The 19676-nt window shown below is 43.9% G+C and overlaps 2 protein-coding genes across 3 annotated transcripts; both read right to left on the bottom strand.

Moving 5' to 3' along the window:
• Positions 1 to 977: 977 nt before the first annotated feature.
• LOC146755310 (uncharacterized) lies at positions 978 to 4035 on the bottom strand. The gene is made up of 5 exons (XM_085525675.1): positions 3581 to 4035; positions 3388 to 3489; positions 2536 to 2679; positions 1869 to 2010; positions 978 to 1683 (listed from the first exon to the last, which is right to left on the bottom strand). The coding sequence occupies exons 2-5, from the start codon at positions 3404 to 3406 to the stop codon at positions 1587 to 1589; spliced, it is 402 nt and encodes a 133-aa protein (XP_085381801.1). The 5' UTR covers positions 3407 to 3489; positions 3581 to 4035; the 3' UTR covers positions 978 to 1586.
• A 9030-nt stretch (positions 4036 to 13065) lies between these two features.
• On the bottom strand, positions 13066 to 19514 carry LOC146755309 (kinesin-like protein KIF20B). Of its 2 annotated transcripts, XM_085525645.1 has the most exons (7): positions 19398 to 19514; positions 18838 to 18999; positions 16969 to 17088; positions 15260 to 15460; positions 14741 to 14821; positions 13887 to 14013; positions 13066 to 13341 (listed from the first exon to the last, which is right to left on the bottom strand). In XM_085525645.1, exons 1-7 carry the CDS (start codon positions 19509 to 19511, stop codon positions 13169 to 13171), a joined length of 978 nt encoding a protein of 325 aa, XP_085381771.1. In that variant the 5' UTR covers positions 19512 to 19514; the 3' UTR covers positions 13066 to 13168. The 2 variants fall into 2 exon arrangements, with proteins under 2 accessions (XP_085381771.1, XP_085381772.1); XM_085525646.1 differs by lacking the exon at positions 15260 to 15460.
• Between the last annotated feature and the right edge of the window lie 162 nt (positions 19515 to 19676).

The following is a 19676-nucleotide window of genomic DNA, read 5'->3' as shown; positions in this document are numbered from 1 at the left end:
ACACAACAGTGCCTAGGTGCCTGCGTTTCAAGCAACTTTCAGATCACAGCCATGTAAAATAAAAACAAATTCAGTGCAGAAATAGCAATCCTGTACCTTAATACTCATGAGATTATCCATTTTTTACAGCACTCTGACTAAGTTCTAAAACTTGCTCATCCCAGTTCACTTCAACAAGTTCCACCAGTTCAAGCAATGCAGTTCTGAGATCCCTTAGCTGAGAAGGGTCATAAACACGGTGAGGTTAATCAAGCAGCCATAACACCTGCAAGGACAGTGAGAACATCAGGATGCCCTGTGATGGTTAGAAACTAGCCATGGTTCTGGGAACTCAGCAAGGGAGTATCTTTCAGGATGATAACAACAAGCTGTTAAGATACTCGGGGATGGTATGTAATTGGGAACCAATGATGAGCTCCACTTTTGCAATATGTATGAGCTGATTATCCGTATTATAAAGGTACACGCAGCCAAGGAATAAAGGAGATTCGCTGATCATGTCAATGACAGGTGTGGTCGTCTGCTTTTCTCCCACCGTTCTGCAACATCGTTGTTGTTTAGTGTCACTGGGTTCGTTAAACTGCTGTTCATTCTCAGATTGTTGGGTTTTTTTCATTTTTTCCCTCCTAGACCCACTCGCAATCTTACTTCCCTTCCCCTCTCGGCCGCGCCGCACCGCGCTGTTAGAAGGGAGGTTCTTTGTTCCTTTTCTCCCTGGGTTTGTTCCCACTGTCACCGAGTGAGCTCTAGAGAGAACTCCGTGACACAAACTCATTGCAAAGTCTAAGCTAGAAGAAGCGTCACCTCAGTGTATCCCAGAAAAAGAACAGCGTTGAGATTTTAATTGGTTTTGGTTTTTTGTTTTATTGGGGGTGGGTTGTTTTTTGTTGTTTTTTTAGGGTTTTTGGGGTTTTTTTTTGTCTTTTTTTTTGTTTTTTTTTTTGGGGGGGGGGGGGGGAGGGGGAGGGGTGCAAGGGGAAGGGAGAGGGAGGGGACAGTTGTTTGGTTGTTTTTAATATACAATAAAGCTCTGCAGTTCCGCTGTCAGTCGCCTCAGAGAGTTCCCGAAGGAGCTCAACCACATTCTGCTCAACATCGAGTTGTTCCATTGAGTGGAGCAATGGTAGTCTTGCAGATGGAGCAATGCAGGAATTCTGACAGGATCTCCAGGTGTATCCAGTTCATCATCTGAAAGCTCCGCAATCAAATTGGAAGGGACCAGTCCTCTTGTGCCATCTGTCAGCTCTCCCTGAAACCAGCCATTCTCACCCACATCTCCAAAGACATTACGTTTTGTCCGGCAGTCAGAGGAAGCTCGTTTTCTGGGTCCTCATTAGGACTCTCAACAGGAATGTAGCTGTGTCGAGCTAAGAATCTTCAAACTGCTGGTGATACCTGTCCTGGAGAATGCAGGATGAAGGACAAAAGCTCTGCTCTCACATTCAGGGCCGTCCTCTGACAGAAGGCAGCACTCAGGACTGTTCCCAAGGATCTCTTTCATGGCTTTCAGTTCAAGCTCCAGGTCTTCCAGATGACCTTGAAGACTTCGGGCCTCTTCAATGGCAGAATGGAACGGACTGGAGCTATTACGGAGATTCTTGTTTGACTGGGTCAGAATCTGTCTCGTTGCCTTCCCCAGCTCCATCTGCTGCTTCTGCTGCTCTCTTTTCCCTCTTGTGTGCTCTGTGAGAATGAGTTTCAGAAAGCACTACTCAGTGACAGGAAATAAGGGGAAACTTGAAAGACTTTGCAACCTAAGTCCTGGCAGTGTACTGCCAGCGGCTGATTTGGCCGTCCAGGATCCTGGCACCACAAATGCTTCATTGCCAAATGCAGCAATAAGGTGTGCTGGGGAAAGGCCAACTCACAGGTAGTCTTTGAGCACCCATATCCCAAAACCAACAGCCAGCACCAGCGCAGGCAGCAGCATCGCTGAGACCGTCACCGGAATGTGGCGCTTCCGCACAGATGTGTGAGCAGCAGCCTCTGTGCTTTTGCCTGTGTTCATCCCTGGAAGAAATGAGACAATGTCCCACGTTACCTTCAGCTGCGCTACAGATAATCTCTCAGTGTGCTTCATGGACCCAAGAGGTCATTTCGTCAGTGGGTGCCTCCGTCTCTGGTGCCGAATCACCGGAGGACAAGAAGGATTGCTTCCACCTCTCGTTGGGTACAGAGAGGCTGCACAGGCACTACCCGTGTCCTCCTCTGGGCCGAGAGCTGGGGCTGTACTCTGGGGTCTGGGCTTGGTCCGTGGGGAGAGCTACAGAGCAGAATCCCTCACGCTTTTCCCGGCATGCGTGTCCTGAGCTCCCCCTGTGGGACGCCCCCCAGGCTGAAGGTCAGGCTTCAGCCAGCACAGGGCACAGCCAGAGCCAGCCCAGGGGAGAAACACTCCTGCTTCTTTTACATGTGCTCTATGCTCACACGCTCAGGTCTGGCTGCTGACCTGGTGCGCAAGAGCTGGCAGCAAGAGCCTGCAGGCACGCAGTGACTCTGGTTCGTGACACCGTATGATCATGGGACAGAAATTACCTGGCATGCCGGTTGGTGCTGCCTGCATTCCTCTGTCCGGGACGGGCAGTGTGGGATATCCACCTTCCTGCAGCGCATCCGGGACGGGCAGTGTGGGATATCCACCTTCCTGGAGTGCATCCCTCTCACTTTGTTGGTCCGTTCCTTTAGAAAGAAAGCAGGGCAGTAGGATTGGGATGTCACGTGCCCTCATCAAAAACTGAGCTTCTCCAATCCCGAGCTCAGGTAAAGTCCAGGCCCCCCCCCAAGTACACTGTGAGCCCCTCTGTTACCCAAGGGCATTTGGGCCCTCCCAGCTATTGGACAATGCTGACTCCCTCACACCTCTTGAGGAATCAGCTCCTGTGCAAGGCCCTCACATACTGTGCTGTCACCAGCCCGTCACAGCCAGGTAGCTGCAGGCTGAAATCCAAACTCTAACACACAGTCCAAGCCTTCAAAATCAGCATCTCCACCTCATTTCCAGCATTAGCAAAGGCAGCCAACCCTGCTCGGGATGCTCCTCCTGCTTTGAACTTGCTCAGCTGCACGGAGGGCTTTGGATGAACAGAAGCACAGCGCTTGCCACTTTGCCACTTGCTGCCATCTGGGTGCCAACGACTGCACAAAGCAGCTCTGACAAGTAATGGTTGTGCTGGGGGAGCAGCTGCCTCTGGGTCTTGGCTGGATGCAGACCATCTGGCAGCAGACCAGCTCTGGTGCTTGACAGCACCTGCAAGGTGATACACGGAACACAGCTGCAGCACGGCTCTGACCCATCCCTTCCTGCTGTGCAGGCTACAGCCTGCCCACACCTCTATATCACACCTCAGCTTCCCAGGTCCCACAGTGAACAGACTGAAGTATACCCACCACGCTCTGCCTTCTCCATTTCCTTCAGCAGTCGCTTCAGGAGACGGGATGAGCCCTGAGAGTATTTTCCTCGATTGGATTCATCCTCTTCTCTTTCTGGACCTTAACAGAATGTATGAAGTTAAATATCATGTGCATGAAGATCTGAAGATCAGCGGCGAGTCAGCCAAGTCAGTGAAGACAGAGTACTCACTGCTGGGATTCCAGCTGGGCTCCAGCACAGGAGGAAACCGATGACCGGGCAAGGCCCACACTGGGGGCACTTCTGCAACCAAAGACCCATGAAAAGTTTTAGTCACACACTACAGCATCAACTGAGTAGCAGAGCGTACAGGGGACAGGGCCTGCAGACACAAGTGTGATCAGACACAGGTGAGGAGAGCTTCCGGCACATGTGGGGGCCTCCTTTTCCCTGAGTGACCTGTAGGGTCTGGCGGTGGTTGGGGAATGCCACAGCCCAAATACAAAGGTCTGGGCTCCCTCAGCTGCAGAGGGGCAGCGGTAACCTTCCCACTGAAACGTGGCAGCTCTCTGAGAGAAAAAATACTCATGGCTCATCTGTGCAAACCCTTCTGGGCACAAACAGGCTTGGAAGACCTGGAGAGGATCTCCAGTAAAATTGCACCCAGGTAAACCATGAGAGCATGAACGTTTCAGCCTCCAAGGAAACAGACACTCACAACTTACCCCTGGGTTGTCCCCCAGGCACAGGCATGAAGTCCGGATCCAGAGGAGCATCCGGAAAGGGAGCACGAAGCTCATCATCTAGAATCAAGAACAGATGAGATAAGTTCCCACTATATGCACTATATGGTGTGATCTCCTTCTCCCTCAGTAACTGGATGTGGAGAATAACTCAGGTCATGATTTCCAAAGTTGCAGGGTGGACGGGATGACCCGTAGGCTGGCACCTGGCAGCGTATGCAGTGCTCTCTCCGGGCCACGTGCCACATCTCTCACAGATTACGTGGAAGAAGATGCAGCCCCCCAGGGCTTTCTTACTGGGAGGCCTCTGATGGACAGCAAGGTCACACTGAGGCACTGGAGGAAAGCACACCTGTCTCTTCCCCTGGGATGTGGACTGGGGCTCTGGCTTGGAAACTGGGGAGTGCCATGAGCCTGAAGCAGAAATGCTCATGCACGCCCAGCACGCCTCTTCTGAACTCTCCCCGGGCATCTCCCAGGACGAAGGCTGTGCTGCAGCCAGCAATTAGCAGAGCTACAGCCTGGCATGGCTGGAGCCAGCCCTGGGGAGCAGCGCAGCCACGGGCTCTTGCCCGGCTCCTGCAGTGCTGCCCATCACCCCCTACCCAGCAACACCCCCATGGAAGGCAGGCCCCAGGCAAGTGTACTACAGGGCCGTGGGGACACAGCCTGACTTCTTGCTCCCAGCGCTGCTCAGTTTGGGTCCCATCTCTACCCACTCACCTGCTCCCCGTGCTCGCCACGGAGCAGCACAGCTCTCCTGAAAACTCATGGCCACCAATAGGAGGAAGAGGACAAGGCGGGCAGGGTCCATGGCCGCCCCCACACTTGCACCACGCTTCCAACACCACCGCTGCAGCCACAGTGAGTGTCGCACTGAGCCAAGCCTGCAGCCAGGCCTTGTGAGCTCATGACGCAGCTCAGCACAGTCATAGGATGGGGCATTGTGACCTCACATCTCTGTGATTCCGGGTGGCGGCTCCCCGCAGGCTGTTGCTCTTGTGATGCACTGCACCAGGGCTGTGTGGGGCTGGTGCTTACATCATAGAAATGCAGAATCATAGAATGGCTTGGCTTGCAAGGGACAGTGAAGAACTCAGAACCCCAGCCCCACTGCCTCGGGCAGAGATGCCACCCACAGAGTCTTGCTGCCCAGAGCTCCATCCAGCCTGGCCTTGAACACCTCCAGGGATGGAGCATCCACAACTTTGCTTGGCAAACTTTTGCAGAGTTTAACAACCCCAAGAAGGCATTATTTATTTCCAGCCTGGTGCAACACCTCAGGCCAGAGAGGTAGTGACGCAATATGCACAGGTTATCCACGCGTGTGAAACGTGCTGCAATTAAGCAAGCCAAGCGGATAAATCCTCTCCAGTGTGGAGGATGATGGCTGAAATACAAGCTGAACTGCTGAACCAGGCACCAATGGGGCTTATGTGTTTGCGTCAAAAGAAAAAATACCAAGCAGAGAGCATGGGAATCAGATATTGTTTCTGAAGCAGAATTAAGTTTAAAAAAATTGATTTCACAGTCTGACATCAACCCTCCTCCACCCCTCCCATTCCCCCCCCAGCGCACCCCTCCCTTCCTTCCCTCTTTGTTTAACAAAGGCTTTGAATAAAATCATCATATCAATACTACAAATCTGGCCTGGGATTATTATCACCTCTTTCGGGTTCCTGGACAGGAGAGGTGCACCCAACTGATTTCAGTGGTCCTGCCTGGGTGGTGAGGTGACTTCACAGAATCACAGAATCACAGAATCACAGAATCACAGAATCACAGAATTGTAGGGGTTGGAAGGGTCCTCTAGAGATCATCAAGTCCAACCCCCCTGCCAAAGCAGGCTCCCTACACCATGTCACACAGGCAGGCGTCCAGGCGGGTCTTAAATATCTCCAGAGAAGGAGACTCCACCACCTCCCTGGGCAGCCTGTTCCAGTGCTCTGTCACCCTCACTGTAAAGAAGTTCTTCCGCACATTTGTGCAGAAATTCCTATGCTGTACTTTCATCCCATTACCCCTAGTCCTATCCCCACGCACTACTGAAAAGAGACCAGCCTCACCACTATGGCTCCCACACCTCAAATATTTATAGACCTGGATCAAGTCCCCTCTCAGCCTTCTTTTCTCAAGGCTAAACAGACCCAGTTCCCTCAGTCTCTCCTCATAGGGGAGATGCTCCAGGCCCTTCACCATCTTTGTGGCCCTCCGCTGGACTCTTTCCAAGAGATCCCTGTCTTTTTTGTACTGGGGAGCCCAGAACTGGACACAATATTCCAGATGAGGCCTTACCAGGGAAGAGTAGAGGGGGAGGATCACCTCCTTTGACCTGCTGGACACGCTCTTCTTAATGCACCCCAGGATGCCATTGGCTTTTTTGGCTACAAGGGCACACTGCTGGCTCATGGTCAATCTATCATCCACCAGGACGCCCAGGTCCCTCTCAGCAGAGCTCCTCTCCAGCAGCTCTTCCCCCAGCCTGTACTGGTGCATGCAATTATTCCTCCCTAGGTGCAAGACTCTACACTTGCTTTTGTTAAACCTCATCCGGTTTCTTACTGCCCAGCTCTCCAGCCTGTCCAAGTCTCGCTGAATGGCAGCACAGCCTTCAGGCGTGTCAGCCAATCCTCCCAACTTCGTGTCATCAGCAAACTTGCTGAGGGTGGTCACTATCCCCTCATCAAGGTCGTTGATGAAGATGTTGAATGAGACTGGACCCAGTACAGACCCCTGGGGGACGCCGCTAGTTACAGGCCTCCAGCCAGACACCGCACCGCCAACGACAACCCTCTGCACTCTGCCAGTCAGCCAATTCTCAACCCACTTCACCGTCCACTCATCTATCCCATACTTCCTCAGCTTTGTTATAAGGATGTCATGGGGGACAGTATCAAAAGCCTTACTGAAATCAAGGTAGACTACATCTACCGCTCTCCCCCTGTCCACCCAGCTAGTGACATCTTCATAAAAGGCCACCAGGTTGGTCGAGCATGACCTCCCCTTGGTGAACCCATGCTGAGGACTGCTGATAACCTCCTTATCACCCTGTTGTCTGGAGATGGCATCCAGCACAAGCTGTTCCATCACCTTCCCTGGGACAGAGGTGAGGCTGACCGGCCTATAATTACCCGGGTCTTCCTTCTTGCCCTTTTTGAAGACTGGACTGATACTGGCCGTCCTCCAGTCTTCAGGCACCTCCCCAGTTCTCCAAGACCTCTGATAGATTACAGAGAGCGGCTCAGCAACGACCTCCGCCAGCTCTCTCAGCACCCGCGGATGCACCCCATTAGGTCCCATGGATTTATAGACCTTAATGTTTCCTAGGCACTCACAGACCACCTCTTCCCCGACTAAAGGGAAATCTCCCATTCCCCGGACTCTCTCATCAACCTCCAGGGTCTGGGATTGCTATTGCTGAGGGAGAGTCCTTTCACTAAAAACAGAAGCAGATGATCCTGCGGGGTAAAAGCCCACAAAAGGCAAACCACAATTAGTATCGAGACCCTGTTGCTTTTGTTGCAGAAAATACCGCGGTTTAAATGTGATAATGATCCAGATTAGAGAAACAATAGGGTTGTGTTACCTCCGCTTTAACATGTTAACTTTACGAAATTTGTTTTTGAACCATTGCTCCCCCTCCTCGTGTGTGTAGGAACATAAGGGAAAGAGATACCTAAGAAAATCTCTTAGGATGTATATTGGCATATCAGAGGGATATTGCTGGGGAACCGGGAGGGAATCTAAGCAAGAACACCCTCATCAAATAATGTAATCATTGGTGGTTAGTATATAAGTTGGAGGATGGGTTAAAATGATCCCAAAACCAGGAAAAAGGATAGGGAAAAGATGTTTAAATATTGTGTTAGATATAGCCTAGAGATCCACTACAGGGAAAATCAATATTTGGCCAAAATATGGATCTGATGAAGGTTGGGTTTGTCAGATCTCGAATTTATATGTAAAGAACAAAACCCCTTTTCAAAGGAGGAATCAGAATATGCTGCCTGTTGGATACAAGAAATCAGCCTGTTATTAGTAAAAAGAAAAAGGCCCAGACCAGGAAGGAGAGGAATTAGAAAAAGGAACTGATCAATGGGACCCTCCTGAGAATCTCCCCCCCATATAACCCCAATGTAGCACAAAGGGAGACAGGCACTGCCCCAGTAAGAGGAAATGGTAAAGCACACAGGGACATTTCACAGAAAAGAGGGGCATGCTGGGCTCAGGAGAGAATTAAAACAATGTAAAAGGGACATAAAAATTTCTCCTTTCCCAGACACTAGCTGTACCAGCACCTCAGTGTACCCCTTATGGGAGGTCCCATTGGGACAAGGACAAATATGCTATGTAAACTCCCCACTCACTAGTGGAGAAATTAGAAATTTTAAGAAGGAAATGAAATCTTTAATTGAAGATTCTATAAGAGTAGCAGAACAATTAGATCAATTTCTGGGGCTTTCAAAACTTTGGTCCCATCAGGACCCCCTGGTAAATATAAAAGTGGGACCTGAGGGGGAAGAAGTTGTGGTTTTAGTTGATACTGGGACAGCTCGTTCATCACTGGCCCGTAAGGTGTCAGGACTCAAATTAACAAATGAGGCCCTAAAGATAATAGGGGTAGAGAGAACCGGGATGACAGTACCACTTTTTGAGAATACTGTATTAAAACTAGGGGATAAAGATGAAATTGGGAATCAAGAAAAACATGAAATAAGGCCATAAAGATAAGGGTGGAACAGCCCAAGGAACTGAATGATATGGATTGCTAAGGGAAAGTTATGTGGTATTAAGGGTGTTTGTGGAAACTGAAAAATTGTACTGTTTGATCTGTGGGTTTTGAAGGGAATGGGACAAACTGCTTTGATGGTATAAGAAAGTGTAATTGCTATTGGTATACAGAAGTATAATTGAGGGTGTGTCAAAGTGTAACTGAAGGTACAAATAATGAAATTGTGTACAAAGGAAAAAGGGTTAAAGAGAAAGTGAGTTTATGTGTGCTGGTATGAGAGCAACCCCCTGTATTGTTTCCCCCCCCTTGCAAGAACTCTTGGAGTGAGAGAGAGCCGGGTACAGAGACTGTTGCTGTAAGCAGCAAAGGGGGGAGGTGGGGAGGAGGGGGCAATGGAAGTGAGAATAGCCTTCATGTGCAGAGATGTAGGAAACCTGAAATCCCAGTGTTAGCACTGGACACCTGGAGAGAAGGAGGTGAAACTGAAATAGGATGTTAGTAGTTTTTGTAATGATGAGAGTTTGGAAAGTGAGAAAGTTTGGGACAGACACAGGCTGGAGGAGGAAGGACTGGCAAGGTATAACAGGGATGTCAGGACTGAAAAGAGGTGAACGATATGAAAACAAAACAAAACTGATTGACAAACAGATAGTAAGGGAATTGGTGATAATAACAGCTGTTACTGTTGTGGTGCCAGAATAGGGCCGTAGGACCCAGAGATCCCCTCAGGGAGAGGTGGGGGGAGTGGGGGCTTGAAGTGCCCAGGGAGGGCTCCGCCCCACTGAAAGGAAAGCAGTGTGCAAACTGCAACGGGAAATTGCATCTAGGGAAGCAGGATAAAGAGATTTATTTTCTGGTGGATATGGGTGCTTCTTACTACTCATAGATGGTTTTGTAACAGTAATAGAAGCTACTGCCCAACAAGAAAAGGTTTACGTTTTTTTTTGGATTAATTAAATATAAACTAAGTAGGAATACAGAAATTCTTGTACCTGCCAGGTTGCTCTGGCAAGAAATTTAATAAAACTGGAGCTAAGGGTCCAACAATATTGACTGTTTAAAAACTTGAAGTCTGACATTAGCACAAATGGGAAAAACAATGTTGTACCCCAGGAGTCACAGCAATATCAAACATGATGCACTTAGGGGTGTGGGCATCAGGGCCAAACATGAAGCCCTGAATAGAAGTTAAAAGCAAGAGATTGCCCAGTCAGGGTAAAGTGGTGCCCTATAAGGATACATAACTGTAGAAGGATAGAAGACTTTCTGGAGTTTGGACTCCAATTTTGCAAAAATTTTTGATAGCAAGTGCTGTAGTTTGGTACAACACTTGAAGGCAAGTAATAGAATTGTTGAATGCATACACTCAGTGGTGGCAAATCCATGCACTTTATTAACCCAGTTAAGGAATGAATAGGTGGAGTTTACCTTCTGGATTTGAAGGATGTTTCTTCTGCCTGCTTTCTGTATCACGGCTTTACAAGTCGGTGTGCAGGTTTGGAGGAGCTATCCCCCTTGCACCCGGCGCTGCGCAACGCTGGAATAAACATACCTGCTTTACAACCCATCTCTGGATTATAGAGTTTGATTCCGCAAGTCAGCTAAACATTTGTGGTTGGTTTTTCTTTTCCCTAAACAAAGCAACCTGTTTTCTGCACTTGCTGTGCCTTACGAAAATGCACAGAAATTAGGCAAGCCTGAGACTCACCAAACACCACATGTGACATTTTGTAAAAGGTCAGTTTTGCAGCAGAGAACCACATATAATTATACCAAATGTGCAACTACTTTTCCCATGCAGCAGCAGGCAGCAATGAGGCTGTTCTCATAATAAAAATACCATTTGAAAAGTAGTGTAATTAAGTGTATATCATGATGTACCCAGTAGCAACGAGAGCTCTATTAACAGCTTCTGGAACAAGTAGATCACTCCCATCCCCTGCAATGACTTTGCCTCCAATATCGCATGGCTGATAAATTGCAGTCTTCTGGATATGAAATATTTGCAAGTAATTTGCAAACTGCAGCTAATCAGAACCGTCTTCCATATTGTCACCAACCACTTCAGGCAGCATTGTTCCATTTTGACATCTGGCTATGAGGCATTCATGCACGGCATTCACATACATAGGTCAATAAATAGGAGGGAGGGTGATTTCAAGTACTTATGCTTCCATCAGTTTCTTCTGTGTACCTGTGCAGTAGCTGCCCATCTCACCTGGTAGGTACGAATGCTGTTTTCTACTCCAGGTCAATAAAAGCCTCCATGTTGACATCCACATGCAGATTTGTCCAGCTAACACCATGGAGAAAAGCTTCTAAAAGTCAGTTCAAGTTTTTAATGAGATTGCTGAGCATAAAAACACATGATTCCCATGATTTTTCACAGATTGTTTTCTGCAAACCTGGATCTCACAAGCCTACAAGCAAGGAGAAAGCTTATCGGCACAGCAACAAATAGTACGATTGTGGGTTTTTTTAAATACAATCAGTATATTGTTCTATCACCAGCTGCTTTTAAGGCAATTCACTCCCATCAAACTCTCAAATATTCACCCAAGTCGGCTTTCATCCATGTTTTTACCTCCTGAGCAATTGAATCTATAGGAACTATTGGACTTGGAGACAACACAAGGACATACTGCCAGCTGAGAACCTTCCAGCTAATTCATCCAACAGCATCTAAAGGTTCGAAGCTCACTGAGGGGGAGAACAGTATTTGGGATATTAGAATTCCCCCCAAATGTATTGGGTTTATTTTTCTAAGTTTATTAAGTTAAAGCTGAATTTGCACAAGTGAGGGAAAGCACCTTTCTTCCACACTGAGGAATTGGCACCATCTTCTCTCCAAAGAAAATTCTTTAAAAAGGCCCAAAAATTAAGTATACATAAATATTAATGTGTATTCATGCTCTTCTCTCTGCCAGAGTTCTGCTAAGTACACCAGTCACGTGAAAAAAGCAAGCCAGGCCATCCTGAACAAGTACAGTTATTACTGCACAATGGGTAAATAGCAATCAGTCCTAGAGATACTGTTCCTATACAGGGGAGGCAAGACAAAAATAAATAAACCCTTAACCACAATAAAATCCAAACCCAGTTTAAGAAAGCTTGTATTTATTTCAGCCTCAATGGAGTCAGTTTGAAACTGTCAGAGAGACACTGTACACCTATATACAAATTTAAGGACACAACGGAGTAACTGTTACTGTTTATTAACAACCAGTTTTAATAATACGATAAAAGTATGTCCTGAGAAAGGGGAACAAACATGCTTCTTCAAGGTTTTTTAGCTGTTCTGGATCTCAGCCGTCGCTTGATGATCAGATGATCACTTTCCTTCTTTTGTTCCTCAGATTCCCGAAGAAAACATTTCAAAAGTTACTCATCTTTTCACACAAGACTGACAAGCTCTTCTTGACCCACGCAAACATATTTCTTCCCCTAAATGGATTTCAGAATGGCATTTGCTTATTATATTTTATTCAGAAAACTATGGGATACCGAGATCATTTTAATGCAGCTTAATCACAAGTAACAAATATGGAGAATGTACAAAATCCTGTTTATCTTAAAAAAGCACACACATCTGAGGAAAGCCTGAAGGCAGCTTTCATTTTGAAATACTTGTTTTCAAAAGAGTATTATAATACTTGGTTTGTGAAACATGAAGAGTTCAGAAAACATTTTTAGCCTCAATCCCTGTAGCTATAACTTGCCCACAATTTCAGTTCTCGGTTCAGTTCCATGTTCTCAGAACTACAGTGAGAGAAGAAATTGTCTCATCTTCTTCATCCTCTAACAAAAAAAATATAACATTTTGGTTTCTGCCCCTATCATTCGTCAAATCATCAAAAAATTCAGAGGGATATTACAGTATGGGCAAATGATCACTATGCTGAACAGAAAAAAGACTCTAATATAATTAAAAGATGCAGTTCCAACAGAGCAAGAATGTTCTTAGCACAATAGCTGCCGACAGAGTCATGAAACTGGCACATCAGATCCTTTGCAAGTTGGCTTAGACAGGAGATCATAGTTTAAGTATACCTAAAAAGCTGTCTAAGTTGTGCTCTAGAAAAGCGTGTAGTAGAATAATCCCACTTCGACACACTGAAATTATCTATGATTCCAAATTAGAAGACATCTCCGTGATTGCTACATCACCTACTTAGTAAACTGTAAGCCAGCCAAACACAGAGATCTTTGAGGACAAAATAAAACAGAACAGCAGGAAGACCAACAAGAATGACTTGGTAGAATAAAGAAATACCTCAGTACTTTCAACGTCCCCCTGCAAATAGATGAAACCTCCAGTCTGTTTGGACTCCTTAGTAGTTTATTTTAAGCCAAGACTACAGTATAATCGCTTACCGAAGAAGCAGGTATATCTAGAGGGCCAGAAACGACAGTGGAATACAGCTTCCTTTTGCATCGTTTTGGCTTGGTCTCTCCTTCTTCGAGACTTTCAGGTTCGTTTGATTTAGGAGAACTTACTGCTGACATCATCTTCTTGGCTAGAAGAAATTTGTTTTGATACATAAACCAATCAACTTACTGGTTTTGTGAGTCTTTAAATCAATGAATGCAAAAAAAGCTTCGTAACAAACTTGGTTTATAAATGACACGTAAAATTTAAGTGAAAATACTCAGAATTTGTATTTGTTCATCGAGGCTCTTTATTGCTTCTATAGCTGAAACAGTTTATAGCTTCAGGTACGGCAGCTTAAAGCACGCATTAAAATGGAGTATGAAAGACAATCATGGCTCAGAAGTCGCTGGAAGTCAGAAACTTCAGCAGGAGTTAAACAACAGGCCTAACTTTCGTGCTGACAGAAGCACAAGACAGAACCAACTTTCTCTGTATACTTGTAGGTTTTCACAAATGTAATAATGAATCTCTGAAGAGACGAATAAATGCATTTACTTCATAAATCAAAGGACAAGACAACTTAACATGGCAGACAAGTTCTCTAAGAACACATACATTAATAGCCTACAGCAGAAACAAGCCATTCTACAATGTCTAGAAAACATGGAATAAAACTTATTCTACACCAACCTTTAGAGTGTATAATAGAAGGAGAGCTTTGAATAAAATCTCCAACTTTTTGCAGTGTTTCATCCTTCTTTTTAGTCAGTCTTGAAGCATGTACTCGCTTTCTCAGGAAGTAGTCTTTTCCGGATTTCTGTTCAACAGAGATGTGAACATGTGAAACAAGAGCATTGTTTAAACTTCATTTTAGTTCAACGTTATTTTAAGTTGACATTTTGAGCTTTACTACTGACACCTCTGTTCATTATGCTGATGATACCACAACGGCAAGTAATGTAGACAATTTTATACCCTTTAGGGAGTTGTCAAAATCTCAGCTATTTCAAGGCATACGTTTCTGAAAGTTTCTTAATAAGGCAGTAGTTTCTTTAAAAGTAGCTCCCAAGCTGTGGAGTTGTTTCTTACATAAGCTGTTCTAATTACATAAAATAAACAAACATACAAAACAGAAGACAACAGATGGGAAAAATCTACTACTCATACTCTGACCATGCCAAGGATACTGCTATCACATGTGAACATCTGTTTTTAATAACTGCCATGCATATTAATGATATGAACCTTAGTTTAATACAAGGGCTTCACTTACAAAAGCACACGATAATACACTAAAGCTTCTCTTCCCAACTATTCAGTGTGCAATATCCTTCCCTCCAAATCATTACACAGTACAGCCATTACACGCTCTGGGGACAGACTGACTTGCCCTTTGTTAGCTTATGGAATTTAATAGGAAGAGCTCATAAGCATGTAAGATTCCCATTCAGGTATACACATAAGGATAAGACACTGCTTCTTTCGTGTGACCACACAATTACAGGAAGTCCCAAGCTAGCTTCAAAACTAGAACAAAAACCAACCATTTTCTCGTCACTTGCAGAGGGTGAATTAAAAGCCATGACAGATTTTGTATTTTTCGTGTTCTCACTTTTCACAGAATCCTGGGAAAATAAGACAAGTTTCAGCCATGATTCTTTTGGAAAGAACAATTGATGTCACAAAAGTGAACACTTTAAACACTTTTGCTAATAGTAGGGAAGTATTTGCTAGTGGTAACTATTCCACTGTAAATCAAATAATAAATAAGCATTCAATTATAAAAACAGGACATTAAGATATCAGTATTAGACATCTCATGATGTCTAAAAAGCTGATTTATGTCTACAGGTTTCAAAGAAAATACACAATGAAGTTAAGAGAAATTCCCTTCTCTTAAACCATTATCACTGAGCTTGGCTATTAGTTTTGTTCATTAAAGCAGTTCATTGATTAAATTCTTCAACTACTTTACTGAGGTAGAAATAGCATTTTTTTAATGCTTAAATGAGAATGGTAAAAAGGCATCAGATATTTTGTTTTCTGTTGGGTCTAGGTCATACCTCATCCATGTCATCACTTCTTTTCTTTTTTGCCTTAGGCATTTTCACTCCTAAAGGTATCATGCTGCCGTGCTGCTTTATCTCCGTCTTATCAGGTTGCAGAGGTGTCAGTGGGATTTCCAGCTCTGGTTTTGGGAACCGACTAGTTTTGCCATTTTCTGCGGACACTCCAGAAGAGTCGAGGACAGTTCCCAAATGCTCCTGATAGCACAGAAGAATTTTAAGTGCAAGTGTTAAGGTAGCCGTGAGATTAAAAAGCTATAAAGCATCTGGAAAAGGATATGTAAGCATTCGATTTTCCTGCTGTAAGAACACTTGTAACAGAAGGAGTTTATTTCAGTTACAGCAGAGTTTTACCCCTCTTTCCTAGAACTTGTTACATTTAAAATTATTTCCAATCTATGATCACAAAAAAAGTTCTCCATGTTAAACTGAGCCTGATACTTTACAAGTCATTTTTTCTCAAGGGCACAGACAACTACACTTTTTTTTAATAGAGAATGGTGGTAGAACTGACACGATTTTCTTCATCTCAACTCTGCTGCGTCAGAACTGGGCAGGAACAGGAGCATTTGATTCAAGTGTTTGATTAACTTCCAGCTTATTCTTAGGGAATTTGCCCTTCCTCTTCTACACTAGAGATGTTATTTACATAAGTAAGGTCCAGCTGGCAAGGTGCAAGCCCAGTACAAGTCATTAAAGAACTCCATTGCTATCTTTTCCCTGGAGAGAATACAGACATTCAAGCAATGACACCGTACTTAAGCTGAAGGCTATCATGTACCTGCTCATGGTCAAATGGCAGCAAATTCACAGCTAAGTGACAGGGAAATGTCAGTATGCATTTCCCCAGCAGCACTTACTGTCCACAATCCACCCAATCCTGTTTTTCTCAACAGGAACAACAAAGTCAGAACTGAGATCACCTGGACTCCTCCTTCTCTATGGCAGGAATTCAGCTAGCATATCAAAAATGAGTTCAGATGCTGGTTGAATACATGGAAGACAGGCTGCTGGGGACATCAGAAAATGGGAGATGGCTGCTTCTACTGCTGCTAGTAACTAGCAAACTCCAGTGTCCCAAACACAGACTAGCAGCTTTTACTACTTACACTGTTCCGACCCCCTGAGGGGAGTCTTCTTCCTCTCAAAAAGTTACCAAAGATGGTAGAAAGACAAAAAGTAGTCAGAGCCACTTTATCAGGCTCTGCTAAGAATCTGAATGGAGTATCACCACCCACTGTATTTCCAAGAATTAAGTTGGTTAATAAATACTTTGTTTTTAAAATATATGTAACTGCCATTTTATGAAAGTTAGCAATTAAAAACTTATATAGGAATGATTAACATCATCTGCTAACAAAACAATATCCAGAAATCCTGCAGAGGAAGAAAATAAGTTCAATTTGCTGTGCCCGTTTCAGTGGCTCCATGAATTTTTTCCAAGTAACTTATCTAATCATGAGCCACTTCATAAGCATTAACATGAGGAGAGTTTTCAACAGCACCTGACAAAAATTCATCACACAATTGTTTCAACAGCTTTTATTCCTATCAAAGGCTATAAAAACAGGTGATCTGATCACCTTGAAAGGGATAAATAAATTAAAACTTGGGAATTGTTTAGAGAACATGAGATCTTTTCCTACTCATTCCTTATCAAAAGCAATACAATCACAACATTTTCAGATCTGAAGTTTCATACTAACCTCAGATTCATTTAATGAAGTGAGGCTCCTAGTACATCGACGTGACAAATAATTGTCTTCAGCTTTGCATCTTAATGGAATACTTTCTCCAGTTTTAGTTTTGCTTTGTTGTTTCCTAGGCTGTAAATATTTAAAAGGAGTAAAGATTAGGCCATGCATTAGACCTCCAAAATATCTCGAGTTTTCTAAAGTTACAGTGTAAAACCTCAAGCTCAGACGCCACATGAACACGTAAGCTGACACACAGCACAAGTGTGGGAAGGTAGTAACATCTATTCATTGTGTGACCTTCAGATACACCCTACTGGGTCTCACTAACAGTCTCAGGCAGTATTCTGCCTCCAAAAGAGAGAAAGCGAGACATTATTTAGGGACAAAATCTGTAACGCTGGTCGTTTTGTCATCCATTCCCCCCATACTCTGCACGCTCACAGCTCCTATGTTAGAACACCAAAGGCTAAACCTCTGCCTAATCTTCAGCATCCACATACGAATACATGGAAATCTGCATGGAAAAGTTCCATAATGTACACAGAGAGATGGTGTTCTAGTAAATAAAATATTTTTGAGAAGATGAGAGCTCATGTTTGAGTGGAAGACAAAAAGAACCAACAAGTACTCATCACTGAATATGTAGTTAAAGGACTATATGCTAAGAAAAATGATTCTAGCTCCAGTATCTCCTAGGAAAACAGAAGAACAAAAAGGGGTTAACAAGATGTTAAGTACTGACTTTCTATAAATATAATCATACCTTTTCATTTACAGAGTCATTCCTTCTACTTTGTCTTTCTTCAAGGAAAGGTATTTCTGGCAAACACTGAGGGCTACTGTGGTTAATGCGTTGTTTTAATTCCTTTATAAAGTCATCTTTGTCAGCCAGTTCTTTTCTTAACTCTTCTATCACAGTTGCATTATCCTAATAAACAGTAAAAACTGCTGAGTTGTGGGATTGGCAAAAGGAATTAACACACACAAGCAGTATTGCAATTACTTAGTAGCATCAGTTTTAGAATTGCAGGCTACAACACTTAACTATTCAAGAACAGTAACATTTCACGGATTTGTACGGTCACTGTTACAAGTGCAGTAGTCACAGAATTGCCCGGGAAGTTGTAATACAATATATTTTGATTCTTCTATTTTACTTATGTGCTTCAGCCTTCATCTCTCTTAAGATATAATAACCCGAGCTTTTATTTGTTCCCAAATCCTCGGTACTGTGAGAAAGTCGGCAGTTGTAGGGGAAGTTTTGCTATGAGAACATCTTTCTTCTCAGAGAAAGTGAATCCAAACATTCTCAAAAGAGCACAACTCATTTAGTCTTCTGTTTAGCTTCTGAAATTCTATGCTACGGCTTAGATTGGCTATCCTGATTAAAAGCTGGATGTTGAAATAAGAAATGCAACTTCCAGAGATCATCCCCCCTCTGCTTTTTGATGCTTCCCTTAATCTCTCTCCACGTCCCCTTCTGTCTTTTCATGCCATTGTAGATACTACCTCAGAGAAAGCAAAGAAAGTAAGAAACCTGAGACAGAACTACTGTCTGAGTATTGAGCCTAGCTTGGGATCCGGAAATGCTGTGAATTATCAGAAAAAGCTACAGATGTCCAGTCTGACTGTAGGATCATAAGCATCAAACTGACATCTGCTTATCTGAACTACTGAAAAATTTGAAATTTTAGTAATTAACAGAAATTCTGTTTCTGAAGAACAAAAATAAAAGCTGGTGCTTTTTTTGGTTAGTTGCACATGATGTCAATACGACAGTGTTCAAGGACAGAACCACACCCAGAATACAAAGAGCAGGTACAGGAGTTTTACAGAATTTATGGGTAGCGAATCAGGTAGGAGGAAAGGAGAGCTGACCTTGCTTGAATCCTTTAAAGCAGATTGTCTCAGTTCTGCTATTTCTGTCTCTTTTTGTATGACATTAGAAGCCAAAGTTTTGAGCTGTTCTTTCAAAGCTTCTACTAACTGATCTCTCTCCTCACGCCACTTTTGAAGATTATGGTCATTTCCCACCAGCTCCTATATTTCATGTTGAAAGAAAAGCATACACAGTAAAAACAAGCAGAATCTTTAAGACAGCCTAGAATTAATAAGTTTTTCATATAGCATAAATAAGGACTCAAGCTGATAAAAAGAGTTTATGCTAAGACATTTCAATTAACATATCGTGATGTCACTCAACAAGATCAGGTTACATGCATGTATTACATATGTATTTACTATGCAGATTATTGTATTTAAAGCAATCTGCCAGTGCTCTGTAGTGACTAATTATTTGAATATCTTTCATGGTCTACCGCTAATTTCAGTTGGCCACTTTCATTTTGCTCCAATTTTTTTTTTTTTTTTGACCTTTTTCCTGTTGCTTGGAAAACCTGCATCATTCATTTAATAAAAAAAAAGAGCAAGTAAAATACCTGCTTAAGTTGTTGGATATAGAAGTCTTTATAATCCAGCTCATCCTTAAAATAGTTAATAAACCTTTCAAGTTCATACGTCTTGATCCTGAGGGATTCCTCCACAGAACGCATCGTGGACACCTGTAATGTAAGCACAGCTCACGGTTCATTAAAAGACTTCTGTAATCCAACCTGGCCAAATACTTCTTTGTTAAATAAAGAGGAATTCACAAACAAGTGCTGAGTAGGAAAACGACAGCAAGTGCAAGGTTACCAAGGAAGACATGAATTCATTTT

This window comes from Coturnix japonica, chromosome 33, assembly GCF_054131305.1.
Source record: "Coturnix japonica strain WE chromosome 33, WE-NBRP24, whole genome shotgun sequence".
In the NCBI taxonomy this organism is placed as follows: Eukaryota; Metazoa; Chordata; class Aves; order Galliformes; family Phasianidae; genus Coturnix; species Coturnix japonica.
The sequence above is the reverse complement of the archived record's forward strand: the minus strand, read 5'-3'. Positions and strand labels throughout refer to the sequence as shown.